The sequence below is a fragment of the Papilio polytes genome, unplaced genomic scaffold, assembly GCF_000836215.1.
Source record: "Papilio polytes unplaced genomic scaffold, Ppol_1.0 DF823923.1, whole genome shotgun sequence".
NCBI lineage: Eukaryota > Metazoa > Arthropoda > Insecta > Lepidoptera > Papilionidae > Papilio > Papilio polytes.
The window spans coordinates 3,183,608-3,209,605 of NW_013525281.1; the positions used below are offsets into that span (position 1 = coordinate 3,183,608).

A 25,998-nucleotide genomic window follows, 5' to 3' on the forward strand; every position below is an offset into this window, starting at 1 on the left:
CCTCGTGACTGATTTATACACACGCGTTAACGTAAATAATTTTAATTATTTCTAGTTGTCATACACAAATTCATCCGTGCGGGTAAAAAAAATAGTAGTCTTTGTGTTCTTCCAGATTGTATTCTACATGTCTTACTTTCTTACTAATATTATAAATGCGAAAGTTTAGATGGATGGATGGATGTTTGTTAGCGTTTGTAGCCTAAACGGATGAACGGATCTCCATGAAATTTGGCACAGGTTTAGAACATAGTCTGGAAGAACACATAGGTCATTTTATATCCCTGGAATAGTTACGATTCCCGTGGGATTCATTAATTTAGTTTTTTTAATGTTTACTCGATCATTCTGCAACGGTTCAACATATCTTATTGAAATTTGGCACAAATATAAAACAAAATATGGAGTACACATGGGATAAGCTTCATCCCCGAGAAATGTCCGGTTCCCGAGGGATACGTACCTTTTGGAAATTTATATAGTTTGTATGTTTTCTAATACCACGCGTACGAAGTCGCGGGCAACAGCTCGTATGCTATAGTAACGAACATCCTTACCTCTAAACTTTCTCAGTTATAGCATTAGTAACATTTTATACGTAAGAATAATATCACTAATAATGGATGATTAGAGCGCGCACACCTTTGATTAAACTGTTTAGTTGCACAATTAAAAATCGAGTAGTGTGCGCACCTCTATTTTAGCTCGTATAAATCGCAACATTTATGCGACAATGTAGTCAAAGGTGTGTGCACGCTCTTATATAACTAGCTGTTCCCATGCGACTTCATCCGCATGAAATTTATGAAAATTTTATTTTATTGTTTACATTTGTCACACCTTGACAACCTTGCTCCTTTGATGTTGGCAGCAATTTATCATCCCATTAGGGTTTTTAACCAAAATATTTACCCCCTATGTTTAATGGCGTTAAAATATATAGCCTAAAGCGTGACGCAAGTGTAGGGTTTTTTATTAAAATAATAATATAATAGTATAGATAGATTCCTACTCCCGTTCATATACTAATAAACCTTTCATTTTTTTTCAGGCAATCGAATACCACACGTTAGAGCGTGTATCGGTGCAAGGGCAGCTTACAGTGTATGCTTTTGAAGCACTCCAACAAACCACCAACATAACAGACGAGTGCAGACATCAAATTAACACACTAGCTTGGTGTGTCGAAATGGTACCTTTTTAACAACGTTTAAGATAAACTCTAATTAATTTAATGATGAACCTAATTCTAAATAAGCATGAAGAATAAATAAATTCCCTTTATGTTGATTTTTTCGATTTCTTATTCTATTTTTTAACGTTTATATTTTAAATGTGTCAAACTGTACGTTTCTTCAAAATCATTCATGATATAATTTAATTAGATTTTTATTTACAGTTTCAGTCATACTATTTAATCATAGACGATATAGAAGATGAAGCAAAGACACGTAACGGCAAGCCGTGCTGGCATCTGCTACCCAACGTCGGCAATTTAGCTCTTAACGATACAAGTATGATGCGAAGCTTTATCTACGAATTGTTGAGACAAAACCTTAGTGACGAAATGTATATCAAAATGTGTAAACTATTTAACGAAGTATGTGTAATCGTGGAATTTATACATATAATATATCGCTTTCTTTTAAGTTATTTCAACGCGTACAAAAAATCCAAAAAATAAAATTCTTTATAATATTGATATAATATCTATAAAATGGATCTCTCTACAGGCTCACCTGAGATCAGAATATGGACAATACTTAGATTCAATAACTTCAAAAAGCAGAAACTTCTCAAAGTATGACTTGCAGCTGTACACTAAAATATCTGATAGTAAATTTACATTTTATTCTATCAAATTTCCGCTATTGGTTGCCCTCACAATGGCCAATAAGTTGAATAAAACTTCAATTCAAAATGTGGATAGTGCAATGAAACATATCGGATGTTGGGTGCAAATGCACGTAAGTGTACATTTTAATATCCTATAAATAAACTATTATAACCTAAAATAACTCTTACATGAAGACAGAAAATAGTTAGAAACACCGGACAACTTGAAAATTTTTATCTCTTCATTGATATCTTGCAACAATCGTGGCGGTTTTCAGTGAGGCCCAGTAATAGGCGTATTTATTTTAAACGAGATTTTCTGAGTTAAAGTACAGACTTTACTCATATTACACACACTGTTTACTGTTACCTCTTACATTACAGTTCATGAGATAACTAGGACTAAAGGCGTAGTAGAGAGAAGCAGGATTATTTAGTTTAAATAACCTCTAAATTTTAGTAGACAATAAGTATTTTTACTTACCTATATTAATAAATACTTTTTATAAACTCAAGTGTAATTCATATTTTAGAACGATATATTGGATTGGTGTGATGAACTATCGACTGGGAAAACGAATATAGATATTAAGAAAGGTAAGTGCTCGTGGTTGGCGGTAACAGCGTTAGAAAGATGCAATGCTGAGCAAAGGGATATGTTTCTAACACGGTACGGCAGTGATAAAATACAAGATGTAGAACAAATACTGCAATTGTACGAGACTCTTGGATTGCGAGATGTATTCTGTCAGGATCATCAAGCACGTTTAGATACGATCACCGAACAAATTGATAGCTTACCAAACGATTCTACACCTTCTTCGAGGATTTTACGTGATTATATTGAGAAAATTTATCCATTTGTTGTTTATTTACCAGAAGCTTTAGAATACAGCAAGCAAAAAATACAATAATATGGTACAAGAAAGGTGATTTTTGTGGTTAATGTGACTTTAATACATTTTTTCAAGTTTTTACATTCTTTTTTTATTTATCACAATGGATATGAGCAAATCTTTTCTGTAAGCGTCAAAGAATAAGGGTAATAAAAAAGCACGTCACCAGCTGATGGATAACTTTAAAGAAAATATCATATTGGTTAAATTCGTACTATTTTTCCTATCTTTTTATTACTTTTTGTAGTCTCAAGAGGAGGGAGAGAAGCAGCAGGCCCCTCTACCCCCTAATCCCTTAGTGACGATCTTGGTATAGATCACAAGATGTCTTTTCCATTTAGGAAACAGTATATTATATACTTGTATTAATCTTATAATTTCAAACAAGTAGTCTTTAGCTATAGCCAGGTTTAGAAATAAAAATGCCGTCAATCTTAACCAAAATTTATGTTCTGTAAGAGAGCCTTTACCTTTTCTATTAAAATCGTCCTTTAAACAATTATTTGATGTTGCATTGATTACTGTTGATGCGTTAAATTAGCTTGTTGATAAACACCTTAAATCTAGTCTACTTGAGGACTACTCCCACATAACTTTTTAATAGCAATATACCTAGTAATCTAATTCTTGCAATATAACAGTTCAACAATATCATTCGTGCATATATTTTTGTAAATTTTCAGTATAACCACGGAAATTTTTAAATATCTCTAAGAAAAATTCGATAGATGGCGTTGAATCTTTTGGTAGATTGTGGACTTTCCGTAGAAAATTGTCATAACGAGCTTGTTCTTCCTTGCGGTAAACTTCGGTTAACGATAGTTCGTCGTATATCTTTCTTATTTGCTGAACGTCTTTCGGGTCCCAACTTCCGTAGCATTTATTGAAGATTTTCCTTTGCTCGGGATTGCATAACTTTAGAGCGGCAACAGCTGGCCAAGAACATTTGCCATTCTGAATGTCATGCCCTGATTTACTCGCTACTGATTCGTCAACGTCCAAGTAATCGATTAAATCGTTCTGAAAACATCAAAATTATTATTTAGCTGTTAAAATACATCTTACTTCTCACTAATGTTATAAATGCAAAAGTTTAGATGGATGGATGTAGTTTGTAGCTTAAACGGTTGAACAGATCTTGATGAAGTTTGGCATAGATGTATAGGATAGCCTGGAAGAACACTTAGGTTACCTAGTTTTTTTTTTTCAAATTTTACGCGGACAGAATCGTGGTCGTAAGTTAGTTTTTAATAAAATTGGATCAACTTTTGAATGTAAAACTCAGTAATAGAGTTATATGTATTCTTAAACCTCCATAACTCTATTAATAAAAGTCACGTCTACTACAATAAATTCTAGTTCAGTAAAGACATTTATTAACAATCAATTAGAACTTACGTGACTTTGTATCAGAATTCCTAGATCAGTGCCCAAATCGTCAACAATAGCAAAAGACTCGCTATTCAATTTGTTGCACAAAGCAAGCGCTAGAAGTATTGGTGATTTCACCGAATAGAATGAGGATTTATATTTATTCATCGCGTCAAAATTTTCTAACGTGTAATCATCATAGTTTCTAGCTTTAACAAACTGTGCATCGATCAGTTGTCCAATTTCTAATGTGTAGTAAATCTGAAAAAAAAAAACACAATGAAAAAATAACTATAGACAAGCATGTACAGTGAAGGCTCTTAGTGGTGTTCTGATTGCGGAAAAATTGCAACGTGACTAAACCCGCCTTCTTACAAATAACCAATTAGCAAAAGTGACTTGCAAAATTGAAGCGATAAGAAAAAAAAATAGCCGTCTACCACTGAACTATCTTTTTTCGTTTAAACACATTAAAAATCGGTCGTACTGGTTATTGTTCTGCATCATCGTGTCAATGCATACAAAAAGTTCAAACCACTCTAGGTTTGAACTAGGGTTGGAGGAGGTCATTTTAACGGAAGCGGATGCGGAGGACAATAATAAAATATTAATTACGATTTATTTAAAAAATAAAAACTAAAACTACGTTAAACCAAAATACAGATTGGTACATAATTACAAGATACAGTTTATTATGCAAATATAATGTATAAAACAATTATAGTTAGTTGACATATCACGCCCGCGCGGGCCGCATAAACGATACCTACTCGCCCCACTCGCGTTAATGACGTAAATTAACCTCCGTTATAACTCCGCATAAGAAAGGACGGAAGCGGATGCGGAGTTATCACTTCTTGCGGAAGTTACGCCCTTGCGGATGGGGAAGCGGAGTTCCGTTACAACCCTAGTTTGAACATCATCAGATTCACCAATAGTACCTAGACATGTTTGGTGTCCCTATCTATAAATAAATTAACATTCTCGCATACAATTTAATCTAGACAGAGACTAGTAATTATGTTTACCTCAATACAGATCACAAAAAAAAACATATTTTTTTAACTTTTTACTCACCGTGTCAAAAATATGCATAACTTGTGAAAATAATGGTTCAGGTACATTTTGTCTGACGACATCGGTTATGAAGCTTCTAAACAAACTGGCGTCGTTCACCGCGGTCATGCCTACGTCAGGAAGTAGATGCCAACATGGCTTGTTGCATCTGATCTTACCACCGTCCTGCATATCGTCTAGTATTATAAAATACGATTGAATCTGAAAACAAAATAAGGTTAAAAAAATACGTGTATATTATCTGATGTATTTTTTTAGATTTTTTTGTAAAATCAACGATATTTAAGACTTGCTGTTGCCCGCGACTTAGTTCCCGTGATATTGAAACATAATAAAAAACATGACCTATGTTACTCACTAACAACATAGTTTTTTAATGGCGAAAGTACTTTTGAAATTGGCTCATTAGTTTTTGAGTTATTCCAATTTATACAAAAATACAAATCTTTCCTCTTTATATTAAAATAATTAAATTGTTTAAACTTTCGTGAGACATTTTAAATATAATTATTTTACGGCTCTTACTCACGTCATACTTTTTTTCCGGTGACGGCACCAACCAGTTTTAGACCCTGCGGGGATCCTCCTTCAGGGCGAGGGTTAATGATGTTATATCGCGGTCGCGTCACGCCTCGCGAGACGACCACGAGGCGCCTAGTTCGAGTAAGTAAGAGCCGTAAAATAATTAGTTATATTAGAATAGATATAACGTGAAAGGTAACCACAAGCTTACCATTTCTAGAGCTGAGCCTATAACATACGCTTGATGTTGAAACTCCGCACTTTTATTAGTATTCTTCTCTAACATTTCATAGGAGATCAACATCAGTTCTGCCTCTACGGGTTTTTTCTCAAGAGTGTTGTATTCAGCTATCTAAAAAAAACAGCTTGTCAGTCGATCATTAATAACTTTGGAAGATATATGACATGTAATGATTGTATTGCACATTGGGAGTTATTTTCCCTATAAAGGATTAATGTAATAAGCCAAGGTGATTACGGTGCAAGGTAATATTCAAGGCAAGTAGGTCGATTTTGATTACATTATGAATATCTCCATCAGAATTCTGAGTATTCCATAGTAAGACAATATGAACATATATAGGTATTGGGTTTGTTAGTATTTAAAATCGAAAGAAATCACAAATGAGGGACAGGTTCTTGATACTAGAAACTTACGGTGACATTATGAAGTATATCTAGTTACAGGATGACCAGTTATTTTCTACTATACTCTTATCAACAACATAGAATCCTAGCCTATGGGCGCTGCAGTCGACTAGTTTCCCTTTTTAAATGTGGACAAAGATATTTAATACATACTAGCTTTCGCCCGCGAGTCCTTCCGCGTGGAATTAAAAAAAAACAAAAGTGAGTAGCTTATGTGTTCTTCCAGACTATCCTCTACATCTATACCAAATTTTATCGAGATCCATCCATCCATCCATCTAAACTTTCGCATTTATATTAGTAAGATTTTCTCGCAATATGAGTAAATTTTATATCTAGTTAATTGTTTTTATCTTTTTTCAAAGGTTCTCTTCTCATTTTGAGACTCACATTTTTTTGATAATATTTGCATATTAACGCTAATGGGAAACTAAAGAATGTATTGCTATTAATGACATGTAAGTACAACAAATAAGTATTTAGAAAATTTATTAAAAGTTCGTTTACCTTTTTGATACGATTTCTTACTGATACGTTTTCAATAATCTTTGTTTTTGATAAAGAAGCATCTAGCAATATTGGCAAAAATTTTGGAAAGTCATCAAAAAACTTTCGGGACAATAATTTTTCCCTTTGTAACACTTGATTTTGTGTTTTTGACCTGTAACAAGAAATTTGAACATAAATCAAATTGAAATGTATTCATTTTTATTATTCTTATATAAAATGTCTTTTTTCAATGAATATCTATGGCTGGTATACTTGCAAAAAAATCTGATTTCATTTAAATTGAATTACAGCATGACATGTTAGGGATCTCTAGCAGTAGAGCACTTGTATTTAAAATATTGACTTAACAATCGCATAATTATTGTGCGATTGTCGCTTGTTTGAAGCTAATCCAAGTGTTCAGTTGCACAACTAAAAATCAAGTAACTAGTCTGCGCACTTCCATTTAAGATCATAGGAATCAAAGCGCTACTAAACAGTTGTGCGATAGTTTAGTTTCCAGTGTGCGCGGGCTCTTAGTATGGCAGACTTGTTCGGATAATTCAACATTAATTCATATGCGTTATCATATTAAAATTTATTACTAGATAATTATGGGTAGTGGTAATTTTCCTCTGACACTTCTACTTTGATCTAAGACATGAAATCTTATAGAAAGGTGTTGCTGTAATTATAATTGTGCCTAAGCATTTAAAATAAAAAATACTCAATCAAGCAAACAAGTTATAAAACTAAGTCCATCAATACTAACTTAAAACATCACCTCAATTATACTAAATAACCACCGTTTAATTTGAATTAAGTTTTCAGCAATATGGATCACTTTTTTTTATTTTGATTTAGTTCTTTCGGTCCTTAGAGTTTAAGACAGACCAATTTTTTCGGAAACTAACAAAAATGCTACGTATGATTCCCGGCAGATGCATGCCGATTACCATTAGCCAAACATATACTCAACAAAACTTTGTTTCTTTTCATTTTAAATACAATGACTGTTTAACACGCTCACTGCATAACAGGTCGATATCGGCCTGACACGGTACTTAAGCTGGTGCGGACGAAGAAAACTATGTCCCTCTCGCTAGTGCGAAACGGTTCTCAGGTGTATACATAACATTACATAAAATGTATACATAATGTTTACATCCATCCTAGTACCGGCGGGTCTAGAAAGACCTGCCACGCACTGGCGGAAATATCATTGGGGGCGCATTTTGGCCCGCCGCCGCACCAGATGAAGAATTATGATTTTACTTGCCGCAAACGTGTTAAACAGATGAAACCATGAGACTAAGGCTTGTTAATAGGAGGAAATAACTTGCTACTTAATTTATATTCTACTTGGGGTTTATTTTATAAACTTCTAATCATTTTATCACACGTTCCTAATACGATTCGTTATCAACCCATTGTAACGTAAACAAAACATAAGATGGTTAGGTATATATATTTCGTAAATTAACTCTTATCGTTTTTTTTAGCATTGATTTGAGGGTTACATAGGTCAAGTGTGCAACTAGTTCGTTCCTTGTTCATGATTTTAAACAATTCCGACTAAGAAAATAATTTTAATGAAAAGATTAGAGGCGTTTACAGATTATTCGATGAAATACAAGTTAAATTTTAAAATAACATTGGTATTGTGCTATATTCCATTATTTTTTTCAGTTTCACATTTCAAATAACTAAAGTTTTGAAAAGTAGTCTTAGTATCCACGAAAAATACTTTGATTTTCGATTGCGATACACATATGTTATTTCGATGTATTTAATGCAGATAGTGTGTTTGAAGATGAAAATATACATGAAAAAGAAAACTGAAATGCAAAAAGAACTGTGCTAGACGCTACAGAAACCTAGTTATTAGCGGATGTTTTATTTCTCGTATTACCATAGAGATTAAAAAAATTAATAGAGGAGGCATAGTTAACATTTTACTTGAGACATTTTTCTCATGATTGTGTTTAAATTAATTGCCAATGTTGCTAAATTGTATTGTTAAAAGATAAAAAAAAAATGTCTAGAATTTTCACTTTTTTTAAAAAAAAAGTTTTCGTGATTCTTTAATTGTATTTTACTTTTAACTAGCTGTTGCTTGCGACTTCGCCTGCGTGACATTAAAAAATAGAAAAAAGATATCCTATGTTACTCACAAATAAATTACCTATCTAATGTTGAAAGAATTTTTGAAATCAGTCCAGTAGTTTTTACGTAAATCGAATACATACAAAAATACAAATCTTTCCTCTTTGTAATATTAGTACAGATTATTTCAACGAATACTCACCAAGTTGCACAAGTGCGAGAAAATCTTGAAAGCAATCTTAAAGGTAGCATTTTTAAATATGTTTTACTGATCCAGATTTATTGCTGTGTTTTTTCTTTGATAGTTGAAACAGTAATGAAGAAAATGTATCGTTGACTTGTTTTCATATACCGTATCTTAGGTTATGACATGTTTCCTCTGTCCATTAGTACATTAGAGATCCCAAATTGTTTTAAATTTTATATTGCTCACTCTAAATTAATAAAAATTACATTTTGCTACCTATTTTGCTACTTTGTTATAGTGTTGTAATTACTTCTTTAACTTATACCCTAAACAGATCAACAGTAGTGCAGCTCTATCGATCACTGACAAATCTCATACAAATTTTGATGATGTTACCTTAATATTCTTACTAACATTCCAGTTGCAAAACATAGCATTAATAATTATTGATCCACACTTATTAATCATGTTATTGACATTTCAAAAATGCAAGTGCAAACGTCTGCATTACAAACAAGCACTCTTCTCAGTTAAATCATAAAAAATGCACCGAAATAATTGTTACGGAACCACGCAGATAATCGATAAATCAAACATAACCTTCAAGAAATGTATAAATGATTGTCAATGATCGTACAGAGTTTGCCAGTGCATGTGTTACAAGAGAAAATATTGCTGTATTTAGAAAAAATCACTTTAATAAATTGTTTCTGATAATATTGTTAGGTACCTGTTGGCTGATTTATCGGTTTTGTGCAATTTTTCAATTTTCCCATGTAATTGTGTGATCCAATTAGCTGTTGTGTATGTTTGTTAGAGTTTGTAGCCTAAACGACTGAATGGATTTTGATGAAATTTGGTAAAGATGTAGAGGATAATATGGAAGAACACATAGGCCACTCATTAACTCCACATGTACGTAGCCGCGGGCGTAAGCTACTACGTAATAAAATAAAAAAAATAAACACTAAATAAAGATTTTATTTGACATGACACGTGCATGTCTCGTGATCATAACTTAGTATAGTACTACAAGCCTATCTGGGCCGGTAAGAGAGCTGCTCTCATTGATACTTCTGTCACAAATTATGTACATTATACATAGACTTTTTTTTTATAATTTATGCTGACAAACGAACAAGCGGCTACTTGAATCCACCGAAATGAAAAGCGACCGCTGCCCATAAACATCCGCAATTGCAGATGCGTTGCCTACCCTTATTGACGGCGGAGGAGACGCACATAAAGAGGACATTTCCCCTTCCTATGCGTCTGCTCCACCGTCAAATCCACTTATCCTTCCCTCTTAAGAAAAGGGTGGAAAGGGAAAGGGTCTAAATTAGGCCTCCGGCACCACACTCATCAAACGAAACGCGGAATTGCTTCCACTTCACGCCTGTTTTCTGTGTGGTCGTGGTATTGCACCGGGCGAGCCGACCCTGCAGTGCGAAGATGTTAAAGCGGGCTCTACCACTGTTGTTCTAGACTTAGGAAAGGGCATTCCAAAAACCATGACAAGACAATTACAGTGAGAGAAGGGTGTTTTGACACATTTTTAACATTAAGAAGGTGGCGCTAAAGAGGTATAAAAAGGAATTACTTATGCCCACCGGTTCAGATAACTTTATCGGTTTTACATTTTGACATATTTTGACGAGTCTACGAGCGATATCGGTAATCTAATGTAACTTTATCTATGGGGCAGGTTTATCAATTCAACGGTTTATCAAAATTAGTACAAAGTTCTCATTATAATAAAAAAATAAGCTCTGTTATTTCTAATCAACTTCACGTGTCTTAGATATTAGATGAATGTGACGTGAATAGTATTTTTACAATTTAATTTTTGATACGAATAATATAAGATGACTTGTAGAATAATTCTGCATGTGAACATTTCCCTTTACTGTTAATTTGACTATTTTTATGTACATATACTATAGAGTCTGTAGCAGTAAATTATATTAATTAAAAAAAGTCGCAAGCTTAAAGGACAACTGACTCATCCAAACTTAGGTCAAGATTGAGTTAGTATCAGATATAATCATTTAACGTCATAACAACACTTTATCATTACGGAATTATGCTCTTGCATTCTCCATCTTTTAATTGTTTAAAAAGCAAACTTTCTTACGATTCAATAAATCGAAAATTTTACGGACATCCATCCAAGGAAGGAAGACATCTTGTTGCAATTGCACATACAAATCTGCGTAGAAATGACAAAGATATGTGTGAAGACAACCCTCAATGGGCCAGCGCGGTTGACTATAGCTTAGTCATCCCTAGTTTAGTGTAGCTAGTAATAGACATATTTAAGTATACTTTATCTTTATTTTTTTAAGCAGCGTTCATTACAACAGTCGATTTTATTTTCGATGGCGATATGTCTTCAGTATATTGACGTACAAAATCAAAGATTTTATAAAAGAAATTGGCAGAGGGTGTCGCATCAACAGGTAATTCTTTTATCTTCTGTAACACTGCTTGGCTCATCTTCTGTTCTTCTAGATGATAAAGATGAGGTAAGTTTATTTCTTTATAAAATTGCCTTACACGTTCAACTTTCTCACTTTCCCAACGTCCATAGCAATTAATGAATTCCTTTCGTTGGTTTCCATTTAAATGTTTTAAAGCCGTCACCGCGGGCCAAGAACATTTATTCTTCTGTATATCAGAGCTGGTTTTAACTGATGCTGAGTCTCGGTCAATGTAATCCATTACATCATTCTGAAAAATAATGCAAATCGAAATCCTTTACCAAGTGCACATAACGACAATTCGGCTAACGGTTTTGACTTTTAAGAAACAGGACCTGTCAATCGTTCACACGTCCTTTTATTTTTCTCTCTCATTCTATACAGTAAGTTTTTATATTCAGTTCCCCCCAGTTCGAACGAGCGCATTTATAACGCGCGATAAAAAACGCCACGATTTAAAAGCGTTGTGGAATTAATGAACAGGTAGATAGATATGGAAATACATTTATTCTATTTAACGCTTTTTAATGCGCATTACAAAAGCCTATATAATTCAAATAAAAGAAAATCAAATTATAACAACTAATTTTACCTGCATTTGTAAAAGGATACCTAAATCCATACCAATTTTATCAACGTTCGAGTACGAGTCTTCGCTACTTTTGTTGCAAAGTTCCAATGCCAAGAGTATCGGTAATTTAACGGTGTAAAATGATGACTTGTAGTCGTTTAAAAAGTTATATTGTTCCACTGTAAATTTGTCTAAATCCCTTGATTTTGACATCATAATATCCATGTATTGACCGATATTTATAGTGAAGAACGCCTGAAATTTAATAATTGTTAATAAGAAACTTTGCGGCATCTGTGTATCAGGGGTTAAGGACTTGACATTTGATATTTGCACTTGATATTTGCAGGTCCTGGGTGTGAGCCCCGCAATACACCAATATGATTTTCGAATTTCATATGTACCCCATTGTTCTTACGGTGAAGGAAAACATCTTGTTGCAACCTGCACATATCTGCGAAGAAAGATATGGGTGAAACCCCAAAACTCGCAGTGGGTCACTTTGGTTTTACTGTGATGCTTTAAGCTTACACCGTGTAATTCCTTGGGACTCCGTGTGGGATAACCCATAATGGGATATAATGGCGTAGATATCCCTAACTTAAGATAGGTTTCGAGCCCTATAGTGGAGACTTATGGTGACCTGATAATAATAAAATGAATAGACAACAAATAATATAAAAAGGCGGGGTTATTGGTAAAGTCACATTATAAGCAAAATTTTTACTCGATTACCTGAGGAGGATAATGTTTTTCACATGAAAACATGTTTTATGCATGTCAGTTTGGATGTATGTCAATACCATCGCGACCTCCATAAGCCCAAACGTGAGATGTTTGATGGCCTTCTTCCGGAGTGTCGCTTCCTGCCCTCTTAAGCAAAGTATGAGACCAAGCGATATCGCTAGTAGAATAAATAAATATGTCAAAACGTATGAGAATAAATACGTTGCAAGCACGTGACTTATTAAATGTAATAATCAATTCCATACAATTTCGACTTTTCGAATAGCGATATCGCTTGTTAAATGTTACCTACTTTATATAGATGGGTAGGGCTATTTGTTTTTAAACACTTAATGAAAAGTATTCCTGTTGTCAATTGATTTCAAAAATATCAACATGTATGTAACAACCGTAAAGAGTACCTCGTTGATACAATTTTCCATCTTCGTTGATGTGTTCTGATCAAAGTTGTTTTTCAACATTTCGTAAATAAAACTACGCAGCATGCTGGCGTCGTTTATTGCTAACAGACCAACATTTGGCAATGAATGCCACGTCGGTTTGCCGCAACGAGTCTGACAATTGTCTTCCATGTCATCGCCTATAATGAAATATGATTGTACCTGAAACAAATGTTTAAATGCAGAAAAATAAGAATCACATAATCAAAAGCTATGGATAGAATGGCTACAAAAATAGAAGACAGAAGAATACTGAAGACGGTGCAATGGATAGATTGTCTGAAACAGGATATGCGTAAGTAAGGAAGGAAACAATATTCGCGATCCGCTGCCCGTTTATAATTGATTTGTCTTCACATTTCGAATGAATATAGTACAGTACTTTGTTACTATAATTAACTAACGCTATGTTTAACCCTGTATGTGAATTTTCTCGACCTAATTGCATTTGGGGCGTCAAATTATATTTACAGAAACGGGTAGCGTCTTTAACTGGACGGGTAAATATTTCTGCTAAGGCCACCCTATGTTATATTGTCCCACTTCACATTATCTTTGAAAAACAGAGTTAATAATTTATTTTTATTCTAATGTTATAATGAAGTAGGTAACTTAGTCTTATTTACATATTACTTAATTGCTGCTTAACGATGCGCTCTAGCGTAATTGAGTTTTCTAGTAGGTGATTAATTTAATTTCAAATCAACGCTTACTTAAACTTTGTTTAACATAATGACGGATTGTGCAATATCTCGTTTTCTTAAATTCTTAATTTATAGAGGTCTTTTTATATTACATGATGGCAAACGAGCAAGCGGCCACCTGAATCCGCTAAATGGCGAAGCGACCGCTGCCCATAAACATTCGCAATTGCAGATATGTTGCCTACTTTTAATCGACGAAGGAGGAGACATACAAAGAGAATAATTCTCCTTCCGATGCGTCTCCTCCATAGTCAAATCTTTCCCTTCCCATCCATTCCTTATAAGGAAAGGATGAGAAGAGAAAGGGGCTTTAATAAGGCAAATTATTTATACAATTCGAAATAATTATAATAAATTTATCAACGAACGTGTAGAAGGAAAGTTCTAAAGATCATATGTCTTACCAATTCAACAGCCCAGGCTAAAACTTGCACTTGATGTAATTTTTCCTCAGTCAAATCTTTTTGTTCCGCAAGCGCGTCGAACGCAAGGAATGTTAGTTTACCCTGTATCGTATCCCTGGCATGAGTATGATATTCAGATAGCTGAAATAAATAATATTTTTACTTTAAATGCACTTCATGTTACCGTGTTACATTGCTGTAATAATTTTTTATGTCTCTATACTAATGTGATAAATCGTTAACACACACGATTTAGTTATGCAGGATGTCAACAACCACGGTATGTTTTTGAATAATTATTTCGCTATTAAACTTAGAAAGTAAGAAAATTGGAAAAAAACATCATTCGAGAAAGGGTCTAAAATTACAGGCCGAAAGCATTAAGGGAGCAAGGCTATTATGGTAACCGTAATTTTGACATCTGCAATTGACACAAGTAAACAATAAAATAATTTTTACAATTTCACGCGAAGAAAGCCGCACGGGAACAGTAGTTGTTACAAGATGACGATTAAGCAAGAGGCCTCTTAGGTTTCCCATAAAAGCAAAACGACCACTCCCCTAGATATTCGTAGTTGCAGAAGCGTTCTCCACCTTAAATCGACTAGGAAAAGGCACAAGAAGATGATGATTTCCCATTCGATATGTTTCCTTATCGCGATTGTACCAAGTCGACTTCCTCATTCATACAAAAGAGGTTATTGCGGTCTGTTTAAATTTAACTTAATTAATATTCGTCTGTACTCGGATTACAATTTCAACTACTCTATATTTCGTATTAAATACATTGCGTATTCAACATAAAAAAACTAATTTATTACCAAAATCCTCGGGCCTCTTATTTCGTTTTTTTTTGTCTCATTTCTATTAAAGGGTTACACGTAAAAATACAATCATTAAACATGTGAGTTTTTGTTTCTTTTCCGCTTTTAAGTACTAGTTTTCGCCCGTGACTTCAACCGCATGGAATTAAAAAAAAAACGTATATAGCCTATGTGTTTTTTCTGACTATACTCTACATCTGTGACAAATTTTATCGAGATCCGTTCAGGCGTTTTTAAATCTAACAAACATCCTTCCATCTAAACTTTCTCATTTATATTGAGTTGTTTGAACACAATAATAAAAACAATTACTTACATTCTTAATCCGTTCCGTTATCTCTATATTTTCTGCGTATTTCTTCTTGGTTAGGGAAGTTTTAATAATTTTTGGTAGATAACATGGAAATTCGTTATTAAGGTTGGTTAAAATCTCAGACTGTTTGCATATACCACTGGCACTGAAAAATGTTTCATAATTTAACATGAATCCTCATTTAAAGTTAATTAACATAAATAAATATTAATAACAATAATTAAATTCACACTAATTAATTTAAGTAGTACTTAAGAATTCTATGACAATATTAAATTTGTAATTCTTTTCAGATTAAAAAAACTAATTTAGATCAAATATTATTTAAAACGTTAATTAAAAAGTCCATTTGAGAAAATTAAATTGAGATAATTTACAAAAAAACTGTTTGAAAAACAATTATAACGCTGTAACTTTCATATTTAGAAAAATCTACTTACGAAGCGCTGTACTTTCTACAATGTTTGACAATTTTGTTAAACAACATTGTTCTGTTTAATTAATAAATTAACAATAAAACTAATACACCAACTTCAAATACACAATAGCAAATAAAAATATCGCTTGAAACTTCCTTTTATATGAAACTAGTTTCCCAAGTTGTAGTCATTACTTAAGCATTTACGAATACGTCTTAAGTATTATAAAAAAAAGTTTTTGTAACAGTTTCACGAAACAGCGGCAAACAAAAAAGTTTATTCATCCCTATCAGTGAGAATTAAACATATTGTGTACTCTTTATAACGAACCTAATACACCATTGAACTCCATAAAACGTCGAAAATACTTGGCATTTGGTTCGTTTACCTTATTTTCCATAAATTTTAAATGTTTAATTTGTGTAATATCAAATCAGTTGTATACATTTTTTATATGCCGTTTTATTGTTTTATTATCTAGCACGTGTTTTCGACTGATGTCGCGTGGATTCTAAGTAATTTTGGCTTTCAAATATAATAATATTTCACCTCTCTTCATATAACGTTCACTCTTTATAACGTCGCAAAAAGATTTGTACTCGAGTGATTTTACAGAGTTCACCCTTACGCTTTATGTAACATTTTTTATTAGAACTAAAGTTAACAAATTTGCAAATCAATTTAAAAAAAAATATATTAGATATATGTAAAACATGTGTGTTCTTTTCTTAGATGGGTATACCTAATTATAAAAAAAAAACATTGAATTTGAGATTCGTTAACACCCGCGTATATAAAAATCCCGTAATTGTTATGCACAAATTTAAGAATGATAACATAAAATAACATTACTTGCAATCTAATTTAAAAAATAAACAATTATTCGAACGCGATATTTTCCTTTCTTTGTATTTTATAATGAACATCTTTGGTTATTAAAAAAAAATGTTCCGTGCTCTCGAGTTGAAGAGTTTCTTTTACTTTTTGTCGTTCATTGGCACATTTTCTACTACAATATTTACTTTTCTAATTGCTATCATCATACTTACTATAATTGATTTATAAAAACTCTAATGTTGTTTTTCTTTGATTTTAAACAATAACACAAATGTTATTCTTTTTTTATATGAGAAGGGGGCAAACAAGCGGCGGGAACACAAAGGTGGTCAACGACGCCCATGGACATCCGCAACACCAGAGAAACTACAGATGCGTTGCCGGCCTTTGAGAAAATTGTAGTCTCGCTTCTTGAAGGACCCTAAGTCGTAATGGTTTGGAATCATTGCAATCTTAGTTCAAAATTCGGAGTTTTTATTTACAAGCTTTTGCCCTCGACTTCGTTATTCTAACTTTTTTGTAGTCTAATAACTCTAGCATAGCCATGAGTTGTATTAATTAGTTGTTATATTGTTTGGATGTTTACAAGATGTTCAATAATAATAGCACATTTATTTCACACTAAGTTTCGCCGCGACTCCGTCCGCGTGAGTAGCCTATGTTGTTCCAGACTATCCTCTATATCAATGCAAGACGTTACGTGAAAACCTCAATGTGGAAAGTCAACCATAGTAGTAGCGTTGGTATTTGGCATTCTATCGACTAGTGCTTTACTAAATATGAATAATTGTTATATTAAATGTGTATTATCTCATTCATTATTGTTAACAAAAAAATCTTTAATTTATAATTCAATGTCAGATGTTTCGATGACATAAAAACTATATGTGATTTTACATAGTATCAATGTAAATAGGCGTACATATTTATGTAAAAGGATTACAATATTCCAGTAGACAAAGAAACACATTAAGACGTTTAATTTCATGTTAACTATGATACCTTTTTTATCTAACTATCGTGTGAACGAAGCACGATTTTTAGCACAATGCAATATGACTTAGATAGTGCTAACGTTAATAAACGACTCAGTGCGTAGTCTTGAATATTTGTTAGTATTCTATTTTTTATTGATAGCTAAAAATAACTATTAACTATTTTGATGTATTTTTTTATAACAAACGATTAATTAACTTCGATATAACATTATTTAAAACAAATAAGAGATATGACTATGTTTTAACATTATAATTTATATTTTTAACTTTGTTTATTTCATTAACTAACTTCATAAAAAAATGTCCGGGTGGTATAGAATTTTCTGGCAGAGTATTAATTTTCTGACAAATAGATTTATATAATTTTGTTTCTTCATAACTACAGATATCTTGTAATTGTAATTCATTGTATAGTGTTCTTATTTGATCCACGCATTTCTCTTCCCATCTACCGTAGTTTTCAAGGAATGTTTTCTTTTGTGATTCGTTGGAGAGTTTCAGTGCTGTCAATGCGAGCAAGGTATATTTGCCCTCTTGGATGTCGGTGCCACTCTTTCCTCCCGATATCTCGTCAGGGTATAAATCTAAAAGGTCATTCTGCAAGAAACATTAAAACTATAATCGATTCCATACTGAGAGCTTTGAGCATTTGTAAAAAGGATCAATTTTTTTGTTCTTTTTTCTTTGGGTTTCAAAGAGGTTGAATTGAAAACTGGCTGGTTAGAAGAATACTTTAAATGTGACATGCATTTTATTTTCAGTCTGTTGTTCGAAACGATGAGAGAAAAATGTTTTGTTCAATAAAAGTAATGTCTTATTTTATACATGTTGTAATTTCATAATGAACATTGTTTATTTCAATTCATTTGTGTGTTGGCTTAGCAAATCGTATCAGCACTAAATACAATATACAATAAGATACAAATTGACTTGATTTCCGTCGATTAAAGGAGGGCAAATAATATTGATAATTATTTATTTTATTATACTAAAACGATGTCGTCTGGGTCGCAGTCGTTTTGCTACGAATAAGCGGCAACTTACATGAATTTTGTTTTTTTTTTCATTTTAATTTATGTTTATCGTCCGTGACATTAAAGCATAAATGTATTTTTTCAATGAGAACTCAATATTTCTAATCATGTTGAAGTAAAAAAAAAAGGTTATTGTTCTTTTAATTTGTAAGTGCGTAGTGTGAGTATTTCGTATTCATTTAATCGGATTGTTTGTTTTTATATGTTCGATGCATCAATACTAAACATAATACTTATGTCACACAGACAAAACACAAAATCGCACCCACTTAACGCGTGTTTTCTGTGTGGACGTAGTATTCTAACCAGCCGTACAGTGAGATGTTAAAGCTGGCTCTACTATTAAAATCTGCTATTCTATTTTTGCCTTACCTTCATTTGAAACAGTAATCCGACGTCAGAGCCAATAGATTCGACGAGCTTGTACGCATTATCACTATAATTGCCGGTCAAAGCAAGTCCACATAGAATTGGAAACTGGAAGGTGTAGAACGAAGTCTTGTACTGAGAGGTCATGATATATTTCTCCCTCGTAAGACTCAAGTATTCTTTGTTCTTACATAACGTTGAATCGATAAATTGTCCAATATGAGTCTTGAAGTAGGCCTAGAAATTAAAGAAATTATTACTTTAAAGTATAATATAAAGAATAGTTTAACAAGGTATTAAACATATTAATGTTTAAAACAATTCTTTCTGACCAACGATTGAAAAAAATCTAGGAACTAATTATTTTACGGCTATTACTCACGTCTATTTTTTTCGGTGACGGCACTGACCAATTTCAGACCCTGCGGAGGTCTTTTTTCAGGGCGAGCGTTAGGTAAGGTTAAAGCTACGTGAGTAATAGCCATAATATAATCATACTAATGTTATAAATGCGAAAGTTTAGATGGATGGATGGATGTTTGTTCTAGTTTGAAGCCTAAACTACAGAACGGATTTCTATGAAATTTAGTATACATGCAGAGGAGGATAATCTAGATGAACACATAGGCTACTCTCATTTGTATTTTTTAATTTTACGCGGACGGAGTCGCGGGCGTAAGTTAGTTATAAATTGTCTTACGAAAGTATATATAATTTTAATTCTAGTAGTGTGTTTTTATATTTCTATGATGAGATATATTGAAGCGTGTAATGTAACTATTGAGAGCGTGAGCACATCTGAAACTAAACTATCGCACAACTGTTTAGTCTCGCTCTGATTCCTGTGAGCTTACATGGAGGTGCGCACACTACTCGATTTTTAGTTGTGTAACTAAACAGTTGAATTGGCTGAAAAACAATCGACAATCGCACAACAGTTGTGCGACAGTTTACTTTCATTTGTACGCAAGCTCTTAATTTTACATTACGAAGTAATTAAAAAATACATCAGATTAAAAAACAAGTTCATAAAATATAATAACCTCATTAAAGATGTCTACAATTTTAGGATATACGGGATCTTTCCCAAAGTATATCCTTAGTATTTCGTATACGAAGCTGCGGAACATTCCGGTGTCGGTGACCGCGTATTTACCCACGTCGGTCAACAGATGCCAGCACGTCTGCCCATGGCGGGTCTTAGCACCGTCTTCCATATCGTCAGTTACCAAAAAGAAGGCATGCAACTAAAAATATTTAAAAACATTGTGTTTTATAGAATCATTGGAGCTTTCTCATAAACTACTTATGATTGTGTTTCAGAAGATAGTGCCTTCATTTATCTACCATTTACATATAATTAAATTGTAGTGTCTATTAGTAATATCAAAAGAAAAATTCAAGATTTCGGGAAGATGATGTATTTGTGTTGCTGATAACGAAAATAGCAAGCCGAGTTTGTTCTGGGTAATCTCCGAAACGGCTGAGCCGATACCGACCGGACTTTCACTGAAGGGTAGCTGACATAGAGAGACATATTAAAGGCTACTTTTTTATCTTAATATTGAAGTCGCGGGCAACAGCTAGTCTATTATATAAAGTGTATAAACAAACAATGTATCTGGTCCACAGATTACAGATATGTTGATCTGATTCAGTGAGAGCTGCTGCTACCACTGTTAGTGTAGAAAATATGTAAAATCCTGTACATAAAAGTAAACAATCTGCATAAATTATTAAAACTTCAATAAGAAAAGGATCTTATAACCCTTTTTACGTTGACAAAGGAGATTGTGAGGAGTTAAATTTGGTTTGACTTCGACCATATCAGATATCCGAATCGATCCATAGCTTAGTTTGACTTATGACCACCAGTTACATACTGGCCAGTTATACATTGGCATAGTGCAAGCATATTTTTTTTATTTTATAGCATATAAACAAAATAAGGTAAAAGGTCCTTACCATTTCAACAGTCCAAGCTAAAACGAACATCTTTTCGCGTAATTCTTGTTGCTGTTCCGGCTGCATAAGTGATTCGGAAGCTGCCATTGTCAATAGACCTCGAATTAGTTTCCCCGAACCCACATTATAAGCTGTAAACTAAATGCAATAATATCGTATACATAATTAAATAAACTATGCTAACTTTTTTCGTGCTAAAACAGTTCGCAGTTTTTGCAAATAAATTACATTGACAACTTGGCGTTGATTAAGAACTGAAACTAAATCAACGAAGTAAAGAAGTCTCTAGCAAGTTGTTTTTAAGAGCGGGCGCCTTTGCCTTAACTATCGCACAACTGTTGTGCGACTGTCGATTGTTTCGCAGCAAATTCAACTGTTTAGTTGCACAAGTAAGTCGAGTAGTGTGCGCACCTCCATATAAACTAATAGGAATCAAAGCGAGACTAAACAGTCGTGCGATAGTTTAGTTAAACGTGTGCGCACTATAAGGATTTCGCGCCATACTGTATGGTAGTTTCAAGATATTCATCATCATCTTTCCCCTTGTCCTACTCCCGTAAGGTCGGCGCAACAGGTTTTTATCCTCCACATATCGTCATCATTTCCTTTTTGATCATGTCACCTTACACGCAATCCATCCATATTTTTCTAGGTCATGCATGATATTAAAAAACGATAATACAATATTATATTACCTTTCTTAGTCTCTCACATAATGCCGGACTAAAGCTGAAGTCAGACAGACCCTTGTCTATAATAACCGGCAAAGATTGCTGATATTCAGTATAGGTCTGTCGAGACACCCATGTTTGCGTCCGTTGTATTTGCCGTTGAGCTATACTCCTAAAAAAACATTTTTTACAATTAAATATTCAATTTCTGAATTAACTATATTATGCTTTTTTTTATATTTTTCTATAGATAGATGTGTTGGCTTTTGATTTGTTTAAAAATATGAATTAACTTTTTAAAACAATGGACAAACGGCAGTATCACATAACACAAAGATTTAGCATAAATAGTTGTAAAATTGCGTATTGCCAATAAATACTAGTTTCAGATTTTACGGTAAAATATTTTATAAGATGTTATTAACTTACCAACTGCTAAAATATCTCGTCAACCCCAAAGACAACTTAGAAATCGCCATTTTGCTTTGTAAAATGTTATCTCTTGGTAAAATAATACGCTGGGATTCAAATTATCTGTAAAGTGCTTATATTGCCGAAATGTTTACCCCCTCCTTTTTACCGAATAACTTAATTGCCATTAAAATTAAAAAAACATTGATTGATAATGACTGATAAGAAATGTAAATAAGCTAATTTGTTAATAGAGTACCAGGTAAAAATACGTGTTAGAAGTAATTTAGTTTCTAGTTATTTACTAGAAACTAGTATATAAGCAAGTAATTAGTTTTACAGTTAATTAATTAAAATATCTATACTTCTATACTATTATAATAAAGCGTAAACAGACACTTCTTTGTTGCCTAAGATGTCAGCAATTACAGCATATTTTTGAATAATTCCTTTTTTAATACAAAGCCCTACACTTACGTCACGCTTTAGGCTATATATTTTCACGCCATTAAACTTAGGGGTAAATATTTTGGATAAAAACCCCAATGTGGGAAAGAGACCATAAGTTGCTGCCGACATCAAGGAAGCAAGGTTGCCATGCTTTGTGATGCCAACATGATGATGTCATGTCATTTTGACATTTGCAATTGATAATTTGACACATGTAAATAATAAAATAACATTTTCAAAATTTTATGCGGATGAAGTCGCACGGGAACAGCTAGTTTCTGATAAAACACTCGAGATATTAGAAAAAAATCGTAGGTAGAAATCAATAGATATTGTTTATTTAAACTAGTGTTTTAACTCTGATGTTCATTGATGTATGTGGTATTTGTAGTTCGCTGGTCTCACGGCAAGAAAAGCGTTAAGCGTTTAAGCTTAAATATACTTTAAACACTACGTAATTGTTTACGTAACTTAATTGATTTCCCCTTTGGGCAGGACAGGTGTCATACTAGGATGGCGCCCTGTGTGATGTGTGTGATATTTACGGTTAAGCTCGCAGTCTCGCATACCTCTAACTATCGTTACCTCACAATTTCATATCGCACAATCTCAAAAATTAACATTTTAATTAAAAAAAAACAAGATCGACTTCCAAACAAAATACACTAAAAACAATGCACTAAAAAGTTACGAAATAAATCCTTGAATATGTAAACCTACCTTATTGTAGCTGTTATGTCTATATTGTACAATTATTATTACTTTGATATCGGTGTCAATTTATTAATAAATAATCCCAAGTAGGGTTGGCGACAGGCAGGCGGCCGGCCGCAAAAAATAGTGCCGAATCTAAAGGTTTTTGAGGACAAAAACCTGTTGCGCCGACCTTACGGGAGTAGAATAAGGAGATGATGATGATGATCGGTGACAGTTTATATCATGAAAGCGATGCTTCCAGTTGCACAAAACGTGTTACAACTAAGGTTTTAGTTGCAGTTTTAAATGAATAGATAATAAAACGACTATCAGGAAAAACATTTTTAAGTCAGTTACTTTTTTAACAATTTTATTTTGATTTCAAAACTAAACATAGTATAGTGGTACATGATTCTATTGGCAGCCGGCAATTTTTAAAAATAAAAATGACAATTGAATGTCAGGGTATAAGTGACATAGCTTGTCAGTTAACTTCGCGTCGATACTTTCAGCATTTCGTGTGGTTTTTTAATGTTGTTCCATGACAAAAAGTAAAGAAAACGCTTAAAAGTAGTATCACACAGGTTTTTTTTTAAAGTAGGAGATCTTTTTGTCGCGGAGAAGAAGTAAGAATTACAGTAATTGTAGTACAGTAAATACATTTGAATACTGGACCTTCTTACTTCTTCTCCGCGACAAAAATATCTCCCACTTCAAATTGCAGTGACCGAATCCTTAGTTGTAACGTGTTTTGTGCAACTGGAAGTAGGTATTTCCTTCATGACATAAAATAAACAAGGATTTTAGTTTTTAACATGCTTATTTACTTACGTAATAAAGAAATTACTGTGTGTACTCAGAAATATAATAAGAAACTGGCTGTCTGATGATTTTAGACCGCATCGTTTCGTTCGAACCACAGGGCATACCACATAGTTTGTCCCCATATTATACTATTTCCCAGACATTCAATTGACACTTTTATTTTCACAAAAATACCGGGTACCAAAAGACCTACGTAACCCTATATGAAAATAACTCTCACGCCAATAGAAACTCGCAGATAGTTATTATTCAAGAGAGTAATTTATTTGCTCCCACTAAGTGGGTTTTAGTTTTTGTTCTAAGAGCACAGTTTTTTTTCTGTACGTTTTTGAATTTAAATCGAAACATACAAATTACATCTATTCTATTAAAAGTAACCATGGAACAATCGTTTTTACAATATAAACAAACGCTCACTGGGGGTACCTAGCACGAAAACATACGAAAAAGTTATTTTCGTTGAAACAGCGGTAAAAAGCAACGGCTGCCCAACTCTTCTCCAACAAGTTGTCGATGCGTGAATGGGCAGATAAGAGCCCGTACAGAAAGAGTATCCCATGAAAAATATAAAATGTAAAAATGCAGTCTCGCTTTCCCTACAAAAATGTATAAGATGCCATATAAGCCTAGTCATTTTAGTGTCTATTATGAAGCCCTGGCAATTACAAGGCACCATTATTTTCAAAGAAGACAACTTGCTATTAATCCCATTTCTATCCCCATCCTTAGATTGACTTTTGCTTACCAAGATCTCGGGAATAACGTATTTTAATTTGAAAATTAATGGCGCCGTGTACCTAATTAAGTTATTTTGGCAATATAATGAATTCCGGTATATCTATTGGTGTTCAAATTTTTCAACTTCTATCTTTATCCACAACGAAGTTGTCAAAAGTGCCCCGAAGCGCTTCGAGAAAAGTGTTTGGCGGTGCTCGCCTCGGTGGGTGCACCGCCCGCACCCAAATTTGACCTTCCTCCGTCGAGTACTATCCTTCTCAACCTTTATAACAAGAGGGTAGAAAGGGAAAGTGAAGTAGAATTTGAAAAGTTCTTGCTTCTATGATTCAATTTTATTAATGTATCGCGAAAAATAGAGGTCGCAAGCTGTGAAAAAGATTTAAATTACCACTATAACTTCGAATATTGTGTAATTTGTTATAGAAAAATGGAAAATCATACTAATCAGCCATAATTTGCTAATTTTAGAATCCAGTAAACATTTTTGCAACTCACATTTTACGAGTATATTACCAAAATAAAATTCTGCCTGTAAACGCCTACTACATTAAATTAGCAATAATACTTATGTATAATTAAACTTATACTTAAAATATAACATACGAAACACTTTCTATACTATACAGGATGTCCGGGAAAGACGTGTACAATGGACAACCATGGATTTCTTGGTCGAAAATATGACGATTTGATCCACCTTCCCGCTAAACAAAGTTGTTTCGTTTGGGCGCTAGAGGGCTCTAAAGTTTGCTAATTATTTTACATTCATTCAAATATCTCGAAAATCCTAAAATTTTAGTCGTATTGGTACCATGGTTTTTATTTGATAAACTAAACCTTTTTGTGGCACAAGGCGTTGTCATAAAATCATCAGAGGGCTTAAAAACTCGAATATCAAAGCAGTTTTTAATCTCATTTTTGACCGACTTCCCAAAAGAAGGAGGTACTCAATTCGTCTGTATGTTTTTTT

General features: G+C 33.3%; 3 protein-coding genes across 3 annotated transcripts in view; 1 reads left to right on the forward strand and 2 right to left on the reverse strand.

Annotated features, from left to right (window-relative positions):
- Positions 1–2,813, forward strand: part of LOC106102589 (farnesyl pyrophosphate synthase 2-like) — a 6,571-nt gene extending 3,758 nt beyond the window's left edge. The window contains exons 3-6 of the mRNA XM_013282114.1: positions 1,052–1,192; positions 1,400–1,600; positions 1,734–1,967; positions 2,370–2,813. Of these exons, the coding sequence (XP_013137568.1) occupies positions 1,052–1,192; positions 1,400–1,600; positions 1,734–1,967; positions 2,370–2,750 (957 nt within the window). The 3' untranslated portion in view covers positions 2,751–2,813. The remainder of the gene's footprint in view (positions 1–1,051; positions 1,193–1,399; positions 1,601–1,733; positions 1,968–2,369) is intronic.
- A 385-nt stretch (positions 2,814–3,198) lies between these two features.
- LOC106102280 (farnesyl pyrophosphate synthase-like) lies at positions 3,199–9,239 on the reverse strand. The gene is made up of 6 exons (XM_013281706.1): positions 9,148–9,239; positions 6,858–7,011; positions 5,914–6,054; positions 5,181–5,381; positions 4,131–4,364; positions 3,199–3,752 (listed from the first exon to the last, which is right to left on the reverse strand). The coding sequence occupies exons 1-6, from the start codon at positions 9,195–9,197 to the stop codon at positions 3,384–3,386; spliced, it is 1,149 nt and encodes a 382-aa protein (XP_013137160.1). The 5' UTR covers positions 9,198–9,239; the 3' UTR covers positions 3,199–3,383.
- Positions 9,240–11,472: 2,233 nt separating this feature from the next.
- Positions 11,473–19,757, reverse strand: LOC106102097 (farnesyl pyrophosphate synthase-like). Its single transcript, XM_013281506.1, has 6 exons — positions 19,683–19,757; positions 19,276–19,509; positions 14,479–14,619; positions 13,332–13,532; positions 12,205–12,438; positions 11,473–11,862 (listed from the first exon to the last, which is right to left on the reverse strand). The coding sequence occupies exons 1-6, from the start codon at positions 19,755–19,757 to the stop codon at positions 11,473–11,475; spliced, it is 1,275 nt and encodes a 424-aa protein (XP_013136960.1).
- Positions 19,758–25,998: the final 6,241 nt, after the last annotated feature.